This window comes from Empidonax traillii, unplaced genomic scaffold, assembly GCF_003031625.1.
Source record: "Empidonax traillii isolate 1590-97213 ecotype Southwest subspecies unplaced genomic scaffold, ASM303162v1 scaffold43:size1863611, whole genome shotgun sequence".
In the NCBI taxonomy this organism is placed as follows: Eukaryota; Metazoa; Chordata; class Aves; order Passeriformes; family Tyrannidae; genus Empidonax; species Empidonax traillii.
This window is the reverse complement of record NW_020955236.1, coordinates 1008592-1027463: the sequence shown is the minus strand read 5'-3', so window position 1 is coordinate 1027463 and position 18872 is coordinate 1008592. Positions and strand designations below refer to the sequence as shown.

At 56.2% G+C, this 18872-nt stretch overlaps 1 protein-coding gene across 1 annotated transcript; it reads left to right on the top strand.

Annotated features, from left to right (window-relative positions):
* Positions 1-783: 783 nt before the first annotated feature.
* On the top strand, positions 784-18656 carry HIP1R (huntingtin interacting protein 1 related). The gene is made up of 32 exons (XM_027878554.1): positions 784-922; positions 5894-5957; positions 6330-6472; positions 6803-6859; positions 7100-7180; positions 7300-7376; positions 7537-7598; positions 8627-8767; positions 9229-9286; positions 9377-9452; positions 9679-9816; positions 9915-9973; positions 10047-10119; positions 10463-10646; positions 10721-10809; positions 11091-11207; positions 11680-11781; positions 12011-12205; positions 12438-12585; positions 12886-12972; positions 13225-13332; positions 13689-13825; positions 14400-14510; positions 14636-14694; positions 14885-14915; positions 15045-15107; positions 15569-15669; positions 16316-16421; positions 17701-17824; positions 17964-18025; positions 18134-18325; positions 18420-18656. Exons 1-32 carry the CDS (start codon positions 830-832, stop codon positions 18465-18467), a joined length of 3186 nt encoding a protein of 1061 aa, XP_027734355.1. The 5' UTR covers positions 784-829; the 3' UTR covers positions 18468-18656.
* The last annotated feature ends 216 nt before the right edge of the window (positions 18657-18872 follow it).

Here is an 18872-nt window from a genome sequence, read left to right as displayed (position 1 = left end):
GTTTAAACCCCCTGTGAGTTTAAAATGCCCCACTGATGGCTTTAAAATCAATACAGAAAGCTGAGCTCAGGCAGTGCAACAAGGATCTGCAGAGCTCTAGGATTTTGTGTCGGGGCTGCCCTGGTTTTGTGGAACGGAAAGACGGGGAATGTTGGGGTTAATTTATTCAGCACTAACCGACTTACAAGCCAACTGCATTATTGACCACACTCCGAGGCTCGTATGGAAACACTTCAAACCCGGTGCCTTATTTCTGGAAGCAGCTCAAATACTCCAGGGAGCCCTTTGCTATTGTATACTCGGACTGAATTATTATTAAAGACAACAAAGCTTCTGTTCAGCCGCGGCCTTTCCGCAGGGTGGACGCGGGCTTTGCTCTCGACTTTCCTGAAGGGAAGAAGGTGGTGATGGAGCTTCGGGGTCCTTAACGTGCCCTCTGTGTGCGTGCGAGTGTATGGGGCGAGGGGAGGAGTTGGCTGCTAAGGATGAGAAGGGGTTATTCTCGCGGGGCCGTCCCCTCCGTGTCTGGTGTTCCCTGAGCTGGGGAATCATCTCGCGTGCCCGCGGGGGCGGTGGGGACGCGTCCCCTGCCCGTGTCCCCCCACCCGTGTCCCCCCACCCGTGTCCCCGCGGGTCGCACCTGCCCGCGGGGGGAGTTGCAGTTCCGGGAGCGGCCGCCGGGGGCGCCCCCGCGCGCGGCGCAGTGCGCGGCCGGGAGGGGCGGGGGGGGGGGCGGTGCCGGCGCCGCCGCCCGGAGAGCGGGACCGGGACCGGGACCGGGACCGGGCGTGGGGACGGAGCCGGCAGCGCCGAGTCCCGGAGCCCCGCCATGAACAGCATCAAGAGCGTGCCGGCGCGGGTGCTGAACCGCCGCGGCGGGCACAGCCTGGAGGCGGAGCGGGAGCAGTTCGACAAGAACCAGGCAAGGGCGGCGGAAGGGGGTGGCGCGGCCCCGGGACCGGCTGCGGGCACGGTTCTAGTCCTGGTCCTAGTCCTGGTCCTGGCCCTGGTCCTGGCCCTAGTCCTGGTCCTGGTCCGTTTCGCGGGGCATCACCTTGGGGCGCGCTGAACGCGGGGGCTTCCCGGGCGATGGGATGGGATGGGATGGGGGTCGCGGGTCCCCGTCCCTCTGTCCTCCCGGGGGTCCCCCCGGTGGGGCGGCGCGGCCGCCGTCCCTCTGTCCGTCCCCGTGTCCGCCCGCCCGTCCGTCCGTGCCCGGTGCCGGCGCTCCCCCGCCCCCACCTGCGCCGCCGCTTCCTCCCGCCGCGGCCGCGGGACCGTCCCGCGTGGGCACCGCGGCCCGTCCCGCCGCCCCCGCGCCGGCCCCGCGGCCCGACCCAGCCGTGCGCCCCCGCCCCGGCGGGCAGCGGGGCCCGGGGCGACCGGAGCGTCCCCCGCGCACCCCCCGGGCCTTATCGCAGGTAAACACGGCCCGGAGCACGCGGGGAAAGTTTTACGGTGTCGGGGGCTCCGCAGCATCCCGGGGCTCCCCCCCGCGCCCACCGCCCCGGGAATGGGCATCTCCGCATCCCTGCCTCTCCCAGTCTTGGCTACAACGACACGGGAGGTTGTTTGGCACCGCGGGTGGATTCCCTTCAGCCCCCGCGACTCTGGGTCACCCGTGGGGTCTCCCCGCGGGGATCACGGTGTGTGAACCCACGGAGAGTGGCTGAGCTAAAACAAAGCCCAGATGTGGTTGTGCCCTGTCGTGTCCGGCTTGGCCGGACTGTCCGTAGCCCTGTGGCCCCAGAAGGGTGGGCGATGCTCGGGCACCGATGGGGCCGGCATATGGCTGGTGGGAAATGAATCACTCCAACAGCGTGGGCAGGGATGGGCAGAGGGATGGACAGAGTGGCGGGCTCGCTGCTGTCCCCACAAAAATAACAGTGCTCTCTGCACACATCCTCTGACCCTCTGGTTTCACAGGTGGTGCATTCATCGCAGGTGTTTTCCCCTTTGCCCCTTTGCTTTGCTGGTCCTTCCCTGACCCCTGGGCTGGTTTGGCCCAGGAGGACGCCGGCGAAGACAGGTGGAAATTCCAGGCCTCACGGGGTCACGGTGGGGAGGAAATGGAGCTTGCTGGGTTTGGGGAGCAACACGAGAAAACCGGCAATTCCGGTTCCCTCTGGACTCGTCTCCTTCAGTCGTCCCACTGGGCACCGCTGATAAAGGATCACGGCGGCAGCGCTGCCCGGTGCACCGAAGGGCTGCACGTGTCCCTCCTCCCACCTGCCCTTCCAGGGCATTTTGGACTTTTCAGTGGGACTTGTGCACAGTTACAACTTTGCTCAGTCCCAGGGGTGCTGTGGGCAGAGCTGTGCACAGGGCAGAGAGGTGGTCGCTCTCCATTGGAGGTTTTAGCTCTGTGACCCCCAAGCTCGCTGGCTGACAGTCACATTCACCACCCAGAACTGACCCTTTTTTTCCAGCAACTGCTGAAAAACTGTTCTAAAGGAGTTTTACCCTGGTGTGGTTTCCTGGTAGTGATGCTTCAGTGAGAGCAGAACTGTTCCAGTGTCAATACGTGGGTATTGATCTGCCTTTTAGCTCTAATTATAGCAGCTGTGGAATTGGCCACAGGTCACTTCTGTGTCATGGAGATGCTGGTGGTGCATCCCCTCCAGGATTCCTTACCATTCTGGAGAAGGATGCTGCAGGAATCCAGAGCCCCATCACCTTTTCTCCTGCGAGGGCTGAGGTGATGCCTGTGGGTACAGATGGGGGTTGCTGACCCTGCTGTGATCCCCCCAGCCCCCCCAGGTGCCTGTGCGTGATGTACAGGTTTTCTGCTTTCCCTGAAAATACTTTTCCAGGTCTTGTGCTGGGGTGATTCAGATGTTCCCCTTGGAGCAGCCTCGTGTGGGAAGTAGGAAGCCACCGGCCCACTCGGCAGCCTGGCAGGAGGCAAAACTTGCCGGTTTTTGCTTTTCTGAAACAAAAAGGTTAAAAATCCAGCGAGCTCCCGAGCCTCCAGGATTACGTTGTCTGTGACTGCCGAGTGGCGCTCCCTTAGTGTAATTTGGGAAGGAGCAGTTTTAAGAAGGGAACTCCGGAGCAGCCGTTTCTGGTTCAGGTGTTCCAACAGCCCTCGTGCCACCTGGCCGGGGAGGTTTCCAGCTCAGCATCCCATCCTGCTGCCAGGAACATCCCTCCCTGCCGTGGGACCTGGCATCCACCTGCCAAGTGGGGATTGTGGCCCCGCAGGATGCCGGGGCTTCGGGGAGCCGTGGGCGGGAGGATCAGCCCTAATTAAAAGCAGCCTGGAAAGAAAGGGTGGATGTAAACTGCGCTCCTTCATTTGGGCGCTTTGATCCCGGCCTTAGTCACCGGCTTGGTACGTGAGGGCTGTGAGTAAGGAGAGAGGGCTGTACCCTCTGGGCTCCCACAGCCTGCGGCCCGGCAGGTTTTGGGGTTGGACCCCATCAGGGATGGGGAACAGTCCACAGGGTTGCATCAAAGGTTTGAGGCTGGCTGTGCACCTGCGGTGACAGCAGGGACCTGCCCATCTCCGGACGTCCTGGTGGTGTCCCAGGAGGTCGGGTCAAGGGTGAATCTCCCCGTTTCAGAGCCCTGCAGCCAGCAGGGACATCCTGGAGACACCCATGTCCCCGGCTGCAGCATCGTCCCGTGCCCATCCCTGGTCCCACCATCCCAATTCCAGGTATCTCCTGACCAGCCTGGTGTTTGGAGGCAGAGGAAGCACAACTGATGCAGCAATGCTGAGGGGTTGGCATCGGTTCAGTGCCTCTGTGGTTTATTTAGGACCATGCTGGATGTGGTGTCTCTGTCATGGCAGTGCTGGGGGTGGGCTGGGGCTGCCCCTGCACGGGTCCAGTCCCTGTGCTGGATGTAAAATGGCTCAATGAAACCTCAGCACTGAATCACCGAGGATGAAACCAGCCTGTCCAACAGCTCCCGGGCTGAATTTTGGCTGGTTGGTCTGGAAATGAGATTAAGGGCAATAAACCCAATAAAACCACCAGCACCAACAGGAATTACAGCTCGGTTTTGGGACAGGCCAGTGGGTCCCAGCCCTAGTGTCATCCCACTGAGCAGCTGAGCTCCTGTCCCTGGGCATATGGGATGTTGTTTCCTTTCCCGGGGGTCTGCCCTTGTCTCACACTTTGGCCCTTCCACCTATGGGGCTCGGGTCCCACTGAGGTGTTGGGACGAGTGTGCTGGGTTGGGATGAGTGTGATGGGTTGGGACAAGCGCATTGTCCTACTTCTGCTTACGGCAGGCAGCAAAAATCCAGGTTTGGGAGCAGTGTCTGCCCCACTCCCCCCATGCAATAGGATGCAGTAAGCCCTTCAGCAGCTCTTTGCTGCCAGATGCATTTCCAAGCCCTGCCTGGCAAAACTCTTGCCTTGCCGCTCCCTGGTCTGTGATAAACGTTCCTTTTTTTCAATAATCCTCACTTTGTTGTCATCCTGGGAGGTGCTGGCACCCCTGGGGACCTGTGGCACATCTCTGGCTGAGCCTCTCCTCTGGCTCCAGCCTTTCAGGTGGCTGTGGAGCCTCTCCTGAAGGAGAGGCAGCTGTGCTGCAAGTGCCTGTTCCCTGTTCCTGGGCTCTCCAGGCTCGTTAACCTTTGGGGATAAGAGGATTACAGCAAGTCACCGGCTTAACTCTGCTGCTGCTTTACGGCCCCACATGGCGGGGTAACACCGGGGCTCTCCCAGCGCAGGAAAAGCAAAATCAGCCCCCTTTCCCAGCAGCTGGGGAAACAGTTTTGGAACAGGCTCACTTTTTGGGATGCATTCGTGATGGTTTTGCCCAGTTCACGGGCACAGCTATTTTAGACTCTTTGGGGGCAGATTTGGTGCATTGACACCTCTGGCATCACCCCTTCAGCACAGCATCAGGTTCCTCCTGCATAAGTCAGGAGCACTTGATAACTCAGCATCGAGTTCCAGCTCCTGCAGGAAAGTGTCTCAATTCAGAGGCATCCCTGGACAAGCAGCTGTATGGAAGCAGGTGCTTTCCCCAGGAGGGTAGATGAGATTTTTATAAGGTTTTAGGGCTGTGTGGCTGCGGGGATTGACTGAGTTTCTCTTCTGGCATGAATGCTGGTGGCGGGGCCGCTTCCTGCCTTTCCAGCTGGGACCTTTTTCCTCTGCTGGAGACAGAGGGCTCATGGACACAGGCACAGTCCAAGTGCTCCTGTGAGGGTGAAGCAGCTTAGTCGAATCTGCAGGGACCTGGCAAGGAGGAGGAAGATCCTCATCAAACACAGCAACTCTGTTTCGTAGCCCATTGTCACATAGGGGAGACAACCAACCCCTGTCTGGGGTCATCTTTTGGAATAAATTAATAATTTAACGTGTGCTGTGATCAAACGCATCAAAATATAGATAACTCTCCTGTGCTAATCACACTGCTCTGGATTTCTGCTCCATCAAGATGGGCATTGTGGCCGCCACTCCCTCCTTGCTCGGGGGCTGCATTTCCCCACGTGCTGTTTGCGCGCAGCCAAAAACACCCCAAACCACTCCCCCCCTCCCTTGGTTCAAAGGCTCCTTGTGATTACACAAACAACCCTGGAATTTGGCATCTTGCTGTCGTGCTTTAATGTTCCTGGGGCACGGCGCTGAGTTCAGGCTGCAAAAATGCAAAAATTGGTTTCCTGGGACGGGGACAGCCGGGAGCACAGGCAGCACGGATGGGAGGGGGCTGATTCTGACAGATCCTGCTGGGGATGGGGGAGTTTCATGGGCTGCTTTGTTTGAGGAAAAACAAGCCTATTCTGATGTGTTGCAAATGACTTTAAGGTGACACAGGAGTGCTAAAAGCCAGGGTATTCCCCAAAAGCACCAGCACTGTGCTTTGGGGAGTATCGGGTAGCCATGGGGGTCACACTGTGTCTCACAGCTGCTCTCCCCTCCTCTTGCAGGCCATCAGCATCAGCAAAGCCATAAACTCACAGGAAGCACCAGTGAAGGAGAAACATGCCCGCCGTATCCTTTCCTGGAGAGCACCGAGGAGATCCTGGGCTGAGGCAGGAGGGGTTTGGGGCCGCAGAGGTTTGGGAGCAGGAGACCCACACAGAGCTTGGCTGAGGGGTGGCATCATGTGGGTTCATCCATCAGTGAAAAGGCAAACAAGAGCCTACGAAGCTGTGGTTCTTTGGCAATAAAATGCAGAGGGTCCTGGTGTGCCCTGGGGCAGGGGGAGGTGCAAGAAAAAGATGAATGAGGGTCATATCTGTGGGTGCAGCATCGCGCTGGTGATCCCTGTGCACCCAGTGTATGTGTCCCCTTTCTAATGGAAGTTGAACAAGAACAGTGCCCTGCTCCACGTGTATCCAGTTGGCCTTGACTGCAGGGAAGGGATCATCCTGGGCACACACCACGAGAAGGGAGCGTTCACCTTCTGGTCCTACGCCATCGGGCTGCCCCTGCCCAGCAGCGCCATCCTCAGCTGGAAGTTCTGCCACGTCCTGCACAAGGTCCTGCGTGACGGACACCCCAATGTGAGTGTCCCCTCTGGAACATCCCTCCTGCTTTGCTGGTGGGGGAAATGTTTGCCTCTTGAGATGTCCCTCTGCACAGAGGGTGGGTTCCCTTCCCTGTCCCAGACACCTTTCCCAGGCTGTGGGGCTGTGAGAGCACCCTTGTCTCGCACCTTTGAAACCTCCCTGCACAAAGCCCTGACCTTTGGGTGCCACTGAAAGGCTGGAAGTTCTCAGAAAGCTGGAGTGGTGTAAGGATTGGATCCATCCTCTTCCCAGTCTGGGGCAGGCAGGCAGGTGCTGACCTGTGCCAGCTCTGCTGTGCCACATCCCTCCTGTTTTCACCCCCAGGTCCTCCAGGACTGCCAGAGGTACCGCAGCAACATCCGAGAGACGGGAGACCTGTGGGTGAGTGGGGTGAAGTGGAGCTTTGTGCCTCCCAGGGGGTCTGGAAGTAGATGCTGAGTGACACTGTGGGCACAGAGAGGGTAAAGCACCACCTCAGCTACCCTATTGTCTCTGCTCCTGTGGGGTGATGGTTGTGTCTGTGGAGGAGGGCACAAGAACCATAAGGCTGGTGCAGGTTCACTGGCACGTGTGGGCTCTACTGGTTCCGGATTCTCCATGTTTTCCCTTGTGTCTCCACAGGGCCATTTGCACGACAGATATGGGCAGCTGGTGAGCCTCTACACACGGCTCCTGCTCACCAAGATCTCCTTCCACGTCAAGGTGAGACCCTTTGCCACCCTCTCACCTGCTGTACCAGGGGGATGGGGCTTTGCTGGGGGATGCGTTGCACCAGCAAAAACATGAGCAGCAACTGAGGGGGTTATTTTCCTTTTCCAAAGCATCCCGAGTTCCCCCCAGCCCTTGAAGTGACAGATGAGGTGCTGGAAAAGACTGCGGGGACGGATGTGAACAACATGTGAGTGTGCTGGCGCCTGCAGAGTGGTGAGGGGTGTAAATGCAGGGAGCAAAACCCCCGACTGGAGCCCTTGCTGTCATGAGGACTCCCAGTGCTCTCGAGCAGCCGGAGCAAGGATGTCTCTGCCACGGAGTGATGGAGTTTTGGTTTGTTTTGGCAGCTTCCAGCTGACTGTTGAGCTGTTTGACTACCTGGACTGTGAGCTGAAGCTGTCGGAGTCAGGTGAGGAGGCGGCAGGTCCCTCCCGCTCGCCCCAGGGCTCTTGAGCAATAGTTTCGCTCTTTGGTCGGGAATCAAGTTCCGGGAGGCTGAGGTTGGAGGCTCGAGTCCTTCCTCCTTCCCCCATGAGATTTCTGAGCTGGATTCCCCTGCTGATGCTCTGTAGGGGCACTTGTAGGAAAATATTTAAGGATTGTGGCTGGTTTGAGCCCACCTGAGCAATGCAGAGCACGCTGCTCTGAAATGTGTTTTTATTTCCTATTTATTTCCTATATTATTTCCTACAACCACATTAATCATATGCATTACCCAAATCCTTTCTATCCCCCAGAAGCAGAGGATGGGGCTGTATATCTTTCTAAAGGCTCATTTCCCCTCATGGAAATGCCTCCGGGGAGGGCTGGAGGCCCTTGCCCAGTTATCGTCTCTCGCCTCCTTCTCCAGGAATTTTTAGATGGCTTAGAAATGTGGTGGATTCTTCCTCTGTCAAGAGTCAGGAACGCGGAGCTGCCCTGGAAAACAGGGCACAGCAGGCGAGACCGTGCTCCCAGCTCCCGTCAGCCTCCCGCTTCTCCTCCTGACCCAGTTATACAGAGAATTTATATTCATAAATACTTTAAAGCTGAGCGGGGAAGAAGCCGGGGTGGATATGCCTGGATTTGTGCCAGGGGAAGGGATCTGTTTCCGAGCAGGGGCAGGCGAGGCTGCGGTGCCGGCGAGCTCGTCCCCTGCCCTGGGATCCTCTCCCAGATCCTCTCCTGATTAAATAGAATGGAGCAAAACCTCTCTATTCCCCCAACTGCATTATTTGCATCTGCTCAAGGGCAGTGTCCTGGTGATTAAATCCCTCCTTTTTGGGGTCAGGGGGGGTAGTTGTTCCCAGCTGAGCGGGACAGACAGGCAGCACCCTGGTGTTTTTCCCTGTGTCCCGGCAAAGCCACATCCGCCGTGGTTAATGATCAAGCGGAGTGGCCGGGAGGGGGCCGGCTCTGCAAACACGACCCGGTGCCTCACGCAGCTCAACCCCTCAGTTTTCAGGCAGCTCAACACGTCGATGGCCGTGTCGCAGATGTCGGCGGTGCAGTGCCGCCTGGCCCCCCTCATCCAGGTCATCCAGGACTGCAGCCACCTCTACCACTACTCCGTCAAGTTAATGTTCAAGCTGCACTCCTGTGAGTCCCGGGATGTGCTCCCTGCTGGTCTTTTGCAGGGTTGGGCTTCTGAATTTGGGGATCAGGCTTGCCTGGATTGAGGCATCCATTGCCATGTCCCACCTGGGCTCTAAGGGCCTGCTCCATCCCATGTAGAAATTCCAGATAAAGGAATTAGAAGGACTTGTCCTTGATTAATTCAAACCCATGTGGCTTGGCCTTCCAGCCCCTTGCACAGCATTGCTGGGCAGTGCAGTGCCAGTGGCCTTGTTCGGGTATTTTGGGATTGATACACCCGCCTCTCCCTGCACCACATCCCTGGTTCCTGTGCCAGGGATGGGGATACCCCCACTCCCACCCTGACCCCTCACATCCCACTCCCACCTGGCCTTTAACCTGCTGGCTTTTGCAGCAGAGGGCTCCAGGTGCACGTGAATACATGTGCAGCTCCAGATCAGTCACGGCTGTTCCCCATTTCCCAGGTCTGCCGGCGGACACGCTGCAAGGCCACCGGGATCGCTTCCACGAGCAGTTCCGCAGGTAATCCCGGGCCAAGGTGGGGCGATGGAGTCCCCTCCCTCCTGCCAAACCCCCTCCCCTGCAAACAGTTTGTCTCTCCCTCCTCTCCAGCCTCAAAAACTTCTTTAAGAGAGCATCTGACATGCTGTACTTCAAGCGGCTCATCCAGATCCCTCGGCTGCCGGAGGTATGGCAGGATTTGGGGTGGTGCTTGTTGGTGATACTTTGGAGATCGTGCGAGTTCAGGGTGCATGGGGGCGTCCCCATGGATGGGCTTGTGGTCTGGGGACACTGCAGAGGGACCTGCTGGCTCTGTCAGCAGCACAGGGTTGGCTGCCTCCCTTCCCTGGATCTCTGCCTCCTGCAGTTCCCCACACCCCCCATGATACCACCAGAACTTCTTGTCCCAACAGAGCCCCCCAAACTTCCTGCGGGCATCCGCACTGGCCGAGCACGTGAAGCCAGTGGTCGTCATCCCTGAGGAAGCCCCTGAGGATGAGGAGCCAGAGAACCTCATTGAGATCAGCACAACTTCCACCACGGAGCCACAGGTGGGGGCACGGGCCTGGAACGAGGATGCAGGGATGGGCTGACAGCGGGGACAGGCACCCGTAGCCTGGCTCAGCTCAGCACCCTCTGTCTTCCCCAGATCACCTCAGATCTGTTTGAGCAAACCTTTGGGCCCCCCAATGGCGTTTGGGATGACAGGTATGGGGGGGGTCCGGCAGTGGCGGAGGGGAGTGGCCGCTACCGCGTGGGACCAACCTGCCTTTCTCCGCAGGGACGCTCAGATCGAGAGCCTGAAGAAGGAGCTGGACACACTCCGTGCAGAGATGGAGAAGATCAAACTGGAGGTAAAGCCCGGCTGGGGAGTAGCTGGTGTGGGGAATGTGGTGGAAACTCCAAAGGGATGTGGCAGGAGTGAGGTCCTGGTGTCCAGCACTGTGAGTTAGGACCTCTCCCAGTGCCAGGACCTGACTCCTGATGGAGATGGGGTGGAGGCATGTGAGACCTGTCCCTTGCTGTCACAACCAGCTTTATCAGCGGGGACAGAGCAGCTGCAGGGGCAAACAGGGGAGCTTTCCTGTGCATCCCATGGCTGCTTTGCCCAAATTGCAGTGGGGCCCCTGGATAGGGTTGCTGGGGAGGACATCAGTTCAGGGCCACGCCCCCATACCTGATGGTGGTGTCCTGCAGGCACAGCGATACATCACACAGCTCAAGGCACAGGTGAACAGCCTGGAGGGAGAAGTGGAGGAGCAGCGCAAGCAGAAGCAGAAGGCGCTGGTGGACAACGAGCAACTGCGGGATGAGCTGGAGAGGCTGCAGAGGGTGAAGCAGGACAGCGACAGGTCCCAGCGCCTCTGCGCTGAAGCCGAAAGTAGGTGCCCTGCAGTGCCCATCAGCCATGGGACGCCTGTGCCACGGTTGCTGAGCGGCTTCTCCCCCCTGCAGAGAGAGCCAGCGCCACCGAGATGCGCTACACGAAGCTGAAGGAGAAGCACAGCGAGCTCATCAACACGCACGCCGAGCTCCTGAGGAAGGTAATGCTCTGTGCAGGCAGGGACTGACACTGCCTTGGTCCCTCTGCCACTGCTGGGGGGGCTCCTGCCTGCCCAGAGCACCCCAAATCGGTCCCATCGCCCTGCACCCAGGGAACTCTGAGCATGGCTGGGGAGGCACCCCTTGAGTCCATATCTGCTGGCAGTCAGCATTCTGGATGCTGTGAGAAAGGCATCTTGGAGTTATCCTCTAAGCCAGTGTTTGGTTGGAACGAGTGTGGCGATGGTGAGGGTCCCCTGGTGAGCCCCGTGTCCCCACACAGAACGCTGACACCGCCAAGCAGCTGACGGTCACGCAGCAGAGCCAGGAGGAGGTGGCGCGTGTCAAGGAGCAGCTGGCGTTTCAGGTGGAGCAGGTCAAGCGAGAGGCCGAGATGAAGGTGAGCCAGCACAGCTCTGGATCCTTCCCTGCTTCCCTGCCAGCACTGAGCCCTTCCCAGCCTGGGAAATGCAGTAGCTGTTCACAGTTTGGGCTGAGGGGGTATGGGTTATTTTTGATGTCAGTCCCTGATCCAGGAAGAAGGTGCAATCAGGAAGGCATTTTTTAATACATGCTTAATTCCCTCTTGCCCAAATCGATGTTTCCTTCCGCCAAGAGAATGCCTCAGTGCAAATTGATGGGTTTGGGTGCTTTTGTTCTCCGGGTCCCAAGTTGGGGGCTGCTCCCAAAATTCCTGCTCTGGGGAAAGGAGCCCTTCCAGGAGACCCCCTCCCCCACACCCATGACCCCAAAACCCCCACCCTGCAAAACGTGGCTGGTCTCATTCCCGCCATCCTGGCTGCGTGCCGGTGCCGAGCGGGGCCGGAGTGCGTTCACAGGGGCTGAGCCCCCGGCACGGGGTGTGGTTGCAGCTGGAAGACCAGAGCGTGCAGATGGAGCAGCTGCGGCAGGAGCTGGATGCCCGGCGGGACGAGCTGGACCAGGCACAGCGCTCGCTCAGCCAGGCCAAGCAGGTACAGGGCTTAGGAGGAGCCCAAATCCCCATCAAAAACCCCTGTCATGCTGGACGATGCTCCGGCCACCACTGCTGAGCCAGAGGTCCAGCAGCAGCACGAGGAGCCGTCACAGGGCTGAACGTGGGCCCAGCTCATAAGTGCCATGAGCAGGGCATGTCCTCAGGTGTCTGTTGGGCTCAGAGCGCGGTGACAGGTGAGTGACAGCGCTGTCCTGGCCCCGTGGCAGGCAGGTGTGGAGCTCAGTGCGCAGGTGGAGGCCCTGCACGCCGAGAAGGAGGTGCTGAGGCGGTCGGTGAGCGAGAAGGAGTGTGAGCTGCTGTCCACGCGTGGCCTCATCGAGGAGAAGGAGCTGCAGCTGAACCAGGAGGCGGATAAGGCCACGAGGGAGATCCGAGAGCTCCAGGGCAGGCTCCTGGAGAAGGTAGGTGCTGTGTGAAGAGCCCACTGCCCCTCTACTTGCCAGGGTGAGACATATTTGGGGGATGCTGAGCAGTTGGGATGCTCAGCCCAACACATCACTGATGTAGCTGGTGGGATATCACTTGCACCAGCAGTAATGGGATGCTTGGCTCTAATCCTGGAGAAGGGAAACGCTCGTGATGGGGGGTCCTGTGTCCCAATTGTGCCACTTACCTGTTCCTCCTGCCCAACAGAGCAACCAGGAGCAGAACCTGCAGCAGAAGCTGCTGGACGATCAGTTCAGCATCCTGCAGGAGACGGTGCGGGAGGCAGAGGACATCCTCCGTGATGCTGTGGCCAAGCTGGATGACCCACTGCACGTCCGCTGCACCAGCTCCCCAGGTAGGGCAGGAACACACCGCCCCTTCTCCCTCCAGGACAGATAACTCTACATCTCAGCTTTCCCAAGGCGTTTTTTCCATCATGCCCAAGGAGGTTGGGGTCAGACTTCCCAGGATGAATTTTTAACTCTCCTCTCAGCACTGTTTTGCTCAGGCTTTGGTGCTGTTCCCCAGCCATGAGCCCTGTTCCCCAGGGCATGAGGACTCGAGCTGTCTTGGCTCCCGCTCAGTGGAGTCATCGCTCGTGCTCGTTCAGCCTCTCATCAGCCTGGCCGTGCTAACGAAGCTGGATTCATTCCAGATTACCTGCTGAGCCGGGCTCAGGCAGCGTTGGAGTCCACGGACGCCCTGGAGAGCGGGCACGCGCAGTACGTGGCCTCCATGGCAGGTACCTGGGGCTGGGGCCCGCTCGTATTGCTTCAGCTTGCTCATGTTTCCCTACATCCAGCAGCCCCCGGCTGCTCCGGGGCCACTGGCAAGCGGCAGTGCCCTGGTGACAGAGGGACACGGTGGGAGTGGTGGGTTCCCTTGTGTTCATTCAAGCTGGAGGGGCCAATAGTGACCTCTCCAAGCTCTTGTACTGATCTTTGAGTGCCTTCACGGAGGGGCTGCAGTCCCTGACGCCGTCGTGTCCCGGCAGATGCCGCGGGGCTGGTGGGGGCCCTGACCCTCTTCGCACACCTCACGGCTGACACCATCGTGAACGGCAGCGCCACTTCCCACCTGGCCCCCACGGACCACGCTGACCGTGAGTGCAGGGGTGCAAGAAGGTGTTGGGGGGGATTTTTCCTCATGGAGATTTTTTTTTTTTAGGGAGGCCATGCCAAAGCTCCTTCTGCCAGGGGCTGGATATGGGGCAGATCTTTGCTGGGGACAGCACAATTCCCCCAGCTCCAACATTCCCTGCTTTCTAGTGCCCCTTGCTGAGCCAGGAACATCACTTTGCTCCTGGAAACTCATTTGTGGTCTTCTAGAAGAAATTTACTAGATGCTGCTGATGCTCAGCGTCATCCCCACAGATGAGGGGAGGAGGAGGGTGGCAGGGCTGGGGTGAAGGGACCCTTGCCCTGTGAGGGGCCTGTCACCAACCCCTCCTCTCCTCAGGGCTGATGGAGATGTGCCGGGACTGTGGGCAGCGGAGCCTGGACTACCTGAGCGAGCTGAAGGACAGGCAGAGGCTGGGCCGTGCCGAGCTGGGGGACGTGCGGCAGGCGCTGAGGGGGGTCCTGCAGCTGGCCCAGGTAGGAGATGGAGCCCAGTGCACCCACCTTCCTGCTCGTGGCTGGCAGGGTGGGCTGGAGGGAGCACTTTGGGGTGGTTTGCCCCCCCCATACCCACGGGTTCTGGTGCTGTCCTTGAGCCATCTCAGTTCTGAGTGCTGAGACCTTTCCTGGTGGTACCCAGAGCCTGTCACTCTCAGAGCAACTGAAGTCTCTCAACTCAGTAACCCCTGTGGAACAAAAATTCCCAACTTTCAGATATTTCTTCTTGTGAAGCCCCTGTTAGTCTTTTCCCATACACCGGTGTTAATTCACAGGCTGTCAGCTCTCCAGAGCCCTCTGGAGCCAAAACTGCTCCTGTGATGGAGTTTTGTCACCTTGATTTGGGGCATTTCTTACCTCTGAGGTCCTGTGCCATGTTTGCTGCAAGTTGGTGGCACGTGTGCCTTCACCCTTGCAGGCTGCAGAATGCTGCTCCTTCAGCTTTAATTATTTAGGGGGAGAAAAGGGAGTCAGATACCTCGGTTTGTAATTATTCCTTATAAATATTCCCTTCTGTCTAAAACCTGCTGATGCCTGCTGCCTCCTCTGGCAGGAGCTGAGGCCCAAGAGCTTGGACATCAAGCAGGAAGAGCTGGGAGATATGGTTGAGAAGGAGATGGCCTCCACCTCGGAGGCGATTGAGGATGCCGTCAGGCGGATAGAGGTGAGATGAAGCTGCAGGACGAACCACTTCGGTGCCTTGGGGCAGCAGAGTGTCCATTGCTCCTCCACCCTGCTCACTCTCACAGCAGCGTGGCATCCAACCCTTCCTTTTGTGTTTCCCAACAGGAGATGATGAGCCAGGCCAGGAATGAGAGCTCTGGTGTCAAGCTGGAAGTGAATGAGCGGTGAGTTCTGAGGGGTAACGTGTGATGGCCTCGGGCAGGTTTGTGTCCCATGCCTGTACCCTGCTGGAGTGTGCTCCAAAGCAGGCTGGCTGGTCTCCAAGAAAGACTCCTGTTCTAACTGAGAACAAAACCCCCTTCCCTGGATGCAACATCAGGGGATGCTGAACACTTCTCTCTTGTTTTCCTGCAGGATTCTGAACTCCTGCACGGATCTAATGAAGGTCAGTACTTCAGGAACCAGTCTGGGCTGTCAAAGACTGCACAAAACTGTCACTTGCCACCACTGACAGCATCAATCCTTCTCTATAAAACCCCCATCAAACACCAAAGCCTGTTTTCCTTCATTCCAGGCTATCAGGCTTCTTGTAACAACATCTACGAACCTACAGAAGGAGATAGTAGAAAGTGGCCGGGTAAGTCCTCCCCTCATCTCTCTGCACAGGCATGAAAATACAGGAGAATTTCCCCCAGTCTGCAAAAACACTCTGGATTTCCTGGTTTTCCCACGTTATCAGCACTCTGGCAGTGCCTTGTTAGAGATGGGCTGCTCAACCCTGTGCTCTTTGCACACGTTATTATTGCCCTTGCAAAACCTCGTCCATCTAAAGGTTATGGCCCAAACTTGCGTGGTTTAAACCAAACCCAGCCCAACTTTGCAGGCGTGGGGCTCCAACACTGATTCTCATGATAATTATTTAAGCAGGTCCGTAAGAGCAGCATAAAGTGCACAGAAATGCTGTCGATGCCTTGATTTATGGCTTTATATGTGAAATTTATATATTGCCATACTTTATACGGATATTTCATGTGGATTTATGTATTGTTGTGTATTAGACACAAGTTAATCCAGGCCATAATATTCTCATAACAACAGGGGGCAGCAACAACTCAGGAATTTTATGCCAAGAACTCTCGCTGGACCGAAGGGCTGATCTCTGCCTCCAAGGCCGTGGGCTGGGGAGCCACACAGCTCGTGTAGGTACCCCCACACTGGGATGTTCCTCTGGGACACGGCTCCATGTGCTGCACCCAGGGCTGGCTCTTGCTTCTCCAGCACCCAATAATCCAAAGCATCCCACTGCTGAGCCATCAGGGAGCACCATCACCCATCCCTTGTGGAGCATCTTTGCTAACTCCTTATGGAGCCTCGTTTGGCTCGTTGCTAATTCCATGTAGAGCATCGTAGCCCGGGTGGGACCACACGGTCACCCATGTAGGGATACCAGTTCCTCCCTGTTTGCAGAACATGAAATCGAATAATCCATGTCCTGGTTGTGGATGGGGTGGTTGGGATCAGGGCAGGGTATCCTTTTGCAGGAAATGCGGAGAGTCTTTTGGACAAAGCTTTAAAAAATCTCATTACAGAAACAAAATCCTCTCTCTGTCCAAAATGTCTGGATCAAGGCTTTGAATAATTGCTTTGTAAATGAGCTTTAATAATGGTTGGACTCGATGATCTTAGAGGTCTTTTCCAACTTTAATGATTCTGTAATTACAGACAAAGCTGCTGGATCCAGGTCTGGTGCTGATTTGTAGGGATATTAGCAGGAGATGAATAATCTGCACTTGCCTTGTGGTGTAGGGTGTCTCTAATACGATCTCCCTTCTGGCTGTAACGCAGGGAGTCGGCAGACAGGGTTGTCCTGCACATGGGAAAATACGAGGAACTGATCGTCTGCTCCCATGAAATCGCTGCCAGCACAGCCCAGCTCGTGGCTGCCTCCAAGGTGGGTGTCCCAGCAGGATCCCAGCCTGTCTCCTGAAGCCATAGGTTGTTCTGTTCCACAGCGTTCCCAGCAATGCAGCCTCCTGGGGCAGGGAGAAGGGAAGCTCTTGCCATTTTCCAGTCAGTCTGTGATTTTAATCCAATGTGTCTTCACCGGCATTAATATTCCCACACCCAGGGCTTGCCTTGGAAGTGAAGATGTGCAAAACCTCCCGTCTTGTTATGTGAGGAAAATGTTATTAACTAATAAGAAATCCAAAAATGTGACTGCAGGAGCCGGAATTGAGGATTGTGGATTTGGGTCTTGCCACCTTCCCTGTTGGGGTGGATGAAAGGGATGGGTAGAGGTTTCAGTGAGCAAACAGGGATGCAGGTGGAGGGGGAGGAGGATCCATAAGGCTTTTTACAGCAGATGGTTTTAAAATGCATATATTTCTGTAAAAAAATATTTATTTTTTAAAAAAATACATTTTAAAGATATATATTTTTATATATTATTGTATTATAGGTTATATGTAATTATGTAATTAATATAGCATTCACCTTTTAATATATTTATATAATGTATATATTTTATATGAATTTAATATTAATAATAACATAATTTAATATATATTATGCAACACCTAATATAATAAAATAATAAAAATATCAGTATAGTATATAGAATACATATTCATGTATTAATATTATATATGTAATAATATATGTTATATAATTCTAATAGGATTATAAAATTATTATGGTTTTAATTTTACAATTTATATATGGAATGTATATATCTATATGTAAATATTATAATAGATTACTTATAAATTATAGACTATATTATAATTACTTGTTTATAACTAAATTAATATGAATATAGGATATAGTTAATTATAAGATACAATATAATAGTATATAATATTATGCATAGTATATTTAAATATATATAAATTATATATATTTAAGAAAAAATATATATTATGTATAATACAAAATTATTTTTAAAAATATAGCTATGTCTTCACTGCATGCTTGACTCAGGTGGGAGCAGAGCTGGTTTGGCGCCCTGGGGCTGAAGGGCTTTGCAGGGATCACCTTGTCTGGCCATGATGGGATCATTGAGGATAAACCTCCCCATCTGTCCATCCATCCATCCTTTCCGCCCCCGGGTTTTTGTGCCCGAGCTCTGGCATGGGGCGCCCGATGTCTCTGCCTGGGGCACCCCGAAGTGTCGAGCACCCAGGTGGAGGTGCCGTGGTGGCACCCACAGCCACCCCTGTGCCCGTTTGCAGGTGAAAGCCGAGAAGAGCAGCAAGAACCTGGCCCGGCTCCAGGAGTGCTCGCGCAACGTCAACGAGATGGCGGCCAACGTGGTGGCTTCCACCAAGTCGGGGCAGGAGCAGATCGAGGAGAAAGGTGAGGCTTTTGCAAGGAAAAGGTAGGAAAAAAACACCCCAATCCCTTTCTGGCCTGGGGAACACCCCGAGGTGTCCGTCCAGCCTCACTTCTGGTGTGTGAGGGTGCAGTGTGTGAGGAGCCCTGCTTTTCTCCACAGACACCATGGACTTCTCGGGCATGTCCCTCATCAAGCTGAAGAAGGAAGAGATGGAAACACAGGTACGGCCATGAGGTGGATTCGGGTGTGGATGCAGACAGATCCTGACCCGCACACGGTGGGTCCCTTCTGCCCCCAATACGGGTCCCAGCAGGGCTGTTTGGGCGCAGGTGAAGGTGCTGGAGCTGGAGAAGCGGCTGGAGGGGGAGCGGGTGCGCCTGGGCGAGCTGAGGAAGCAGCACTACGTCCTGGCCGGGGGCTGTGACGCGGCGGCAGAGGACGGGGAGGCCAGGCCGGCACCGGCCCCGCGGCGAGGCATCCTCAAGAAACCCCCCATCGCCCAGAAACCCGGCCACGGGGAGGTAGGGACCCCAGAGAGGGGTATAAATCAGGGAGGGGGGGGGTGTTCCCAGTATGAGTGACTGATATTTGGCTCTGTCCCCCCTCTCGTTTCAGCCCGAGCGAGACGCCGGCCTGTGCCCCCCTCACGGGGCCAACGTCTAGCAGGGCCTGCCGGGGGTCCCTGGGATCACGTTGCCTTCGCGCTGCTGTGCCTTCACGCGCGGGGTCTCCTCACCGCCCGGCCTGGAAAAAAACCCAAACTGGATGTTTTTTTTTTTTTAAAGAATATTTTTTTTTTTTTAGGGTTTTTTTGTTTTTCTTGGCTCCTATCCGTAGAGCAGCAGGGCTCCCTGTGCTCCCCGGGCAGCGTGGAGTGCCCTCTTCCTTCTCCTCTCCCTCCTCCTCTTCCTCTCTCTTGTCCTTTTCCTCCTCTTCTTCCTCTTCCTCCTCCTCCTCCTCCTCCTCCTCCTCTTCACTTGCCAACTGGCTCTCCCAGTTTAATTTAATTTGGGGTTCGTTTGGGTTAATTTTTTTTTTTAAGGACTTTATCAGCACTAGAAGTTTTCA

Excerpts from the sequence above, each read along its gene's own strand:
- HIP1R (XM_027878554.1), top strand. The coding sequence starts at position 830 with ATGAACAGCATCAAGAGCGTGCCGGCGCGGGTGCTGAACCGCCGCGGC. Across the intron at positions 7,377-7,536 it reads GGGACGGATGTGAACAACAT|CTTCCAGCTGACTGTTGAGC; the intron begins GTGAGTGTGCTG and ends TTGTTTTGGCAG. Across the intron at positions 7,599-8,626 it reads GCTGAAGCTGTCGGAGTCAG|TTTTCAGGCAGCTCAACACG; the intron begins GTGAGGAGGCGG and ends TCAACCCCTCAG.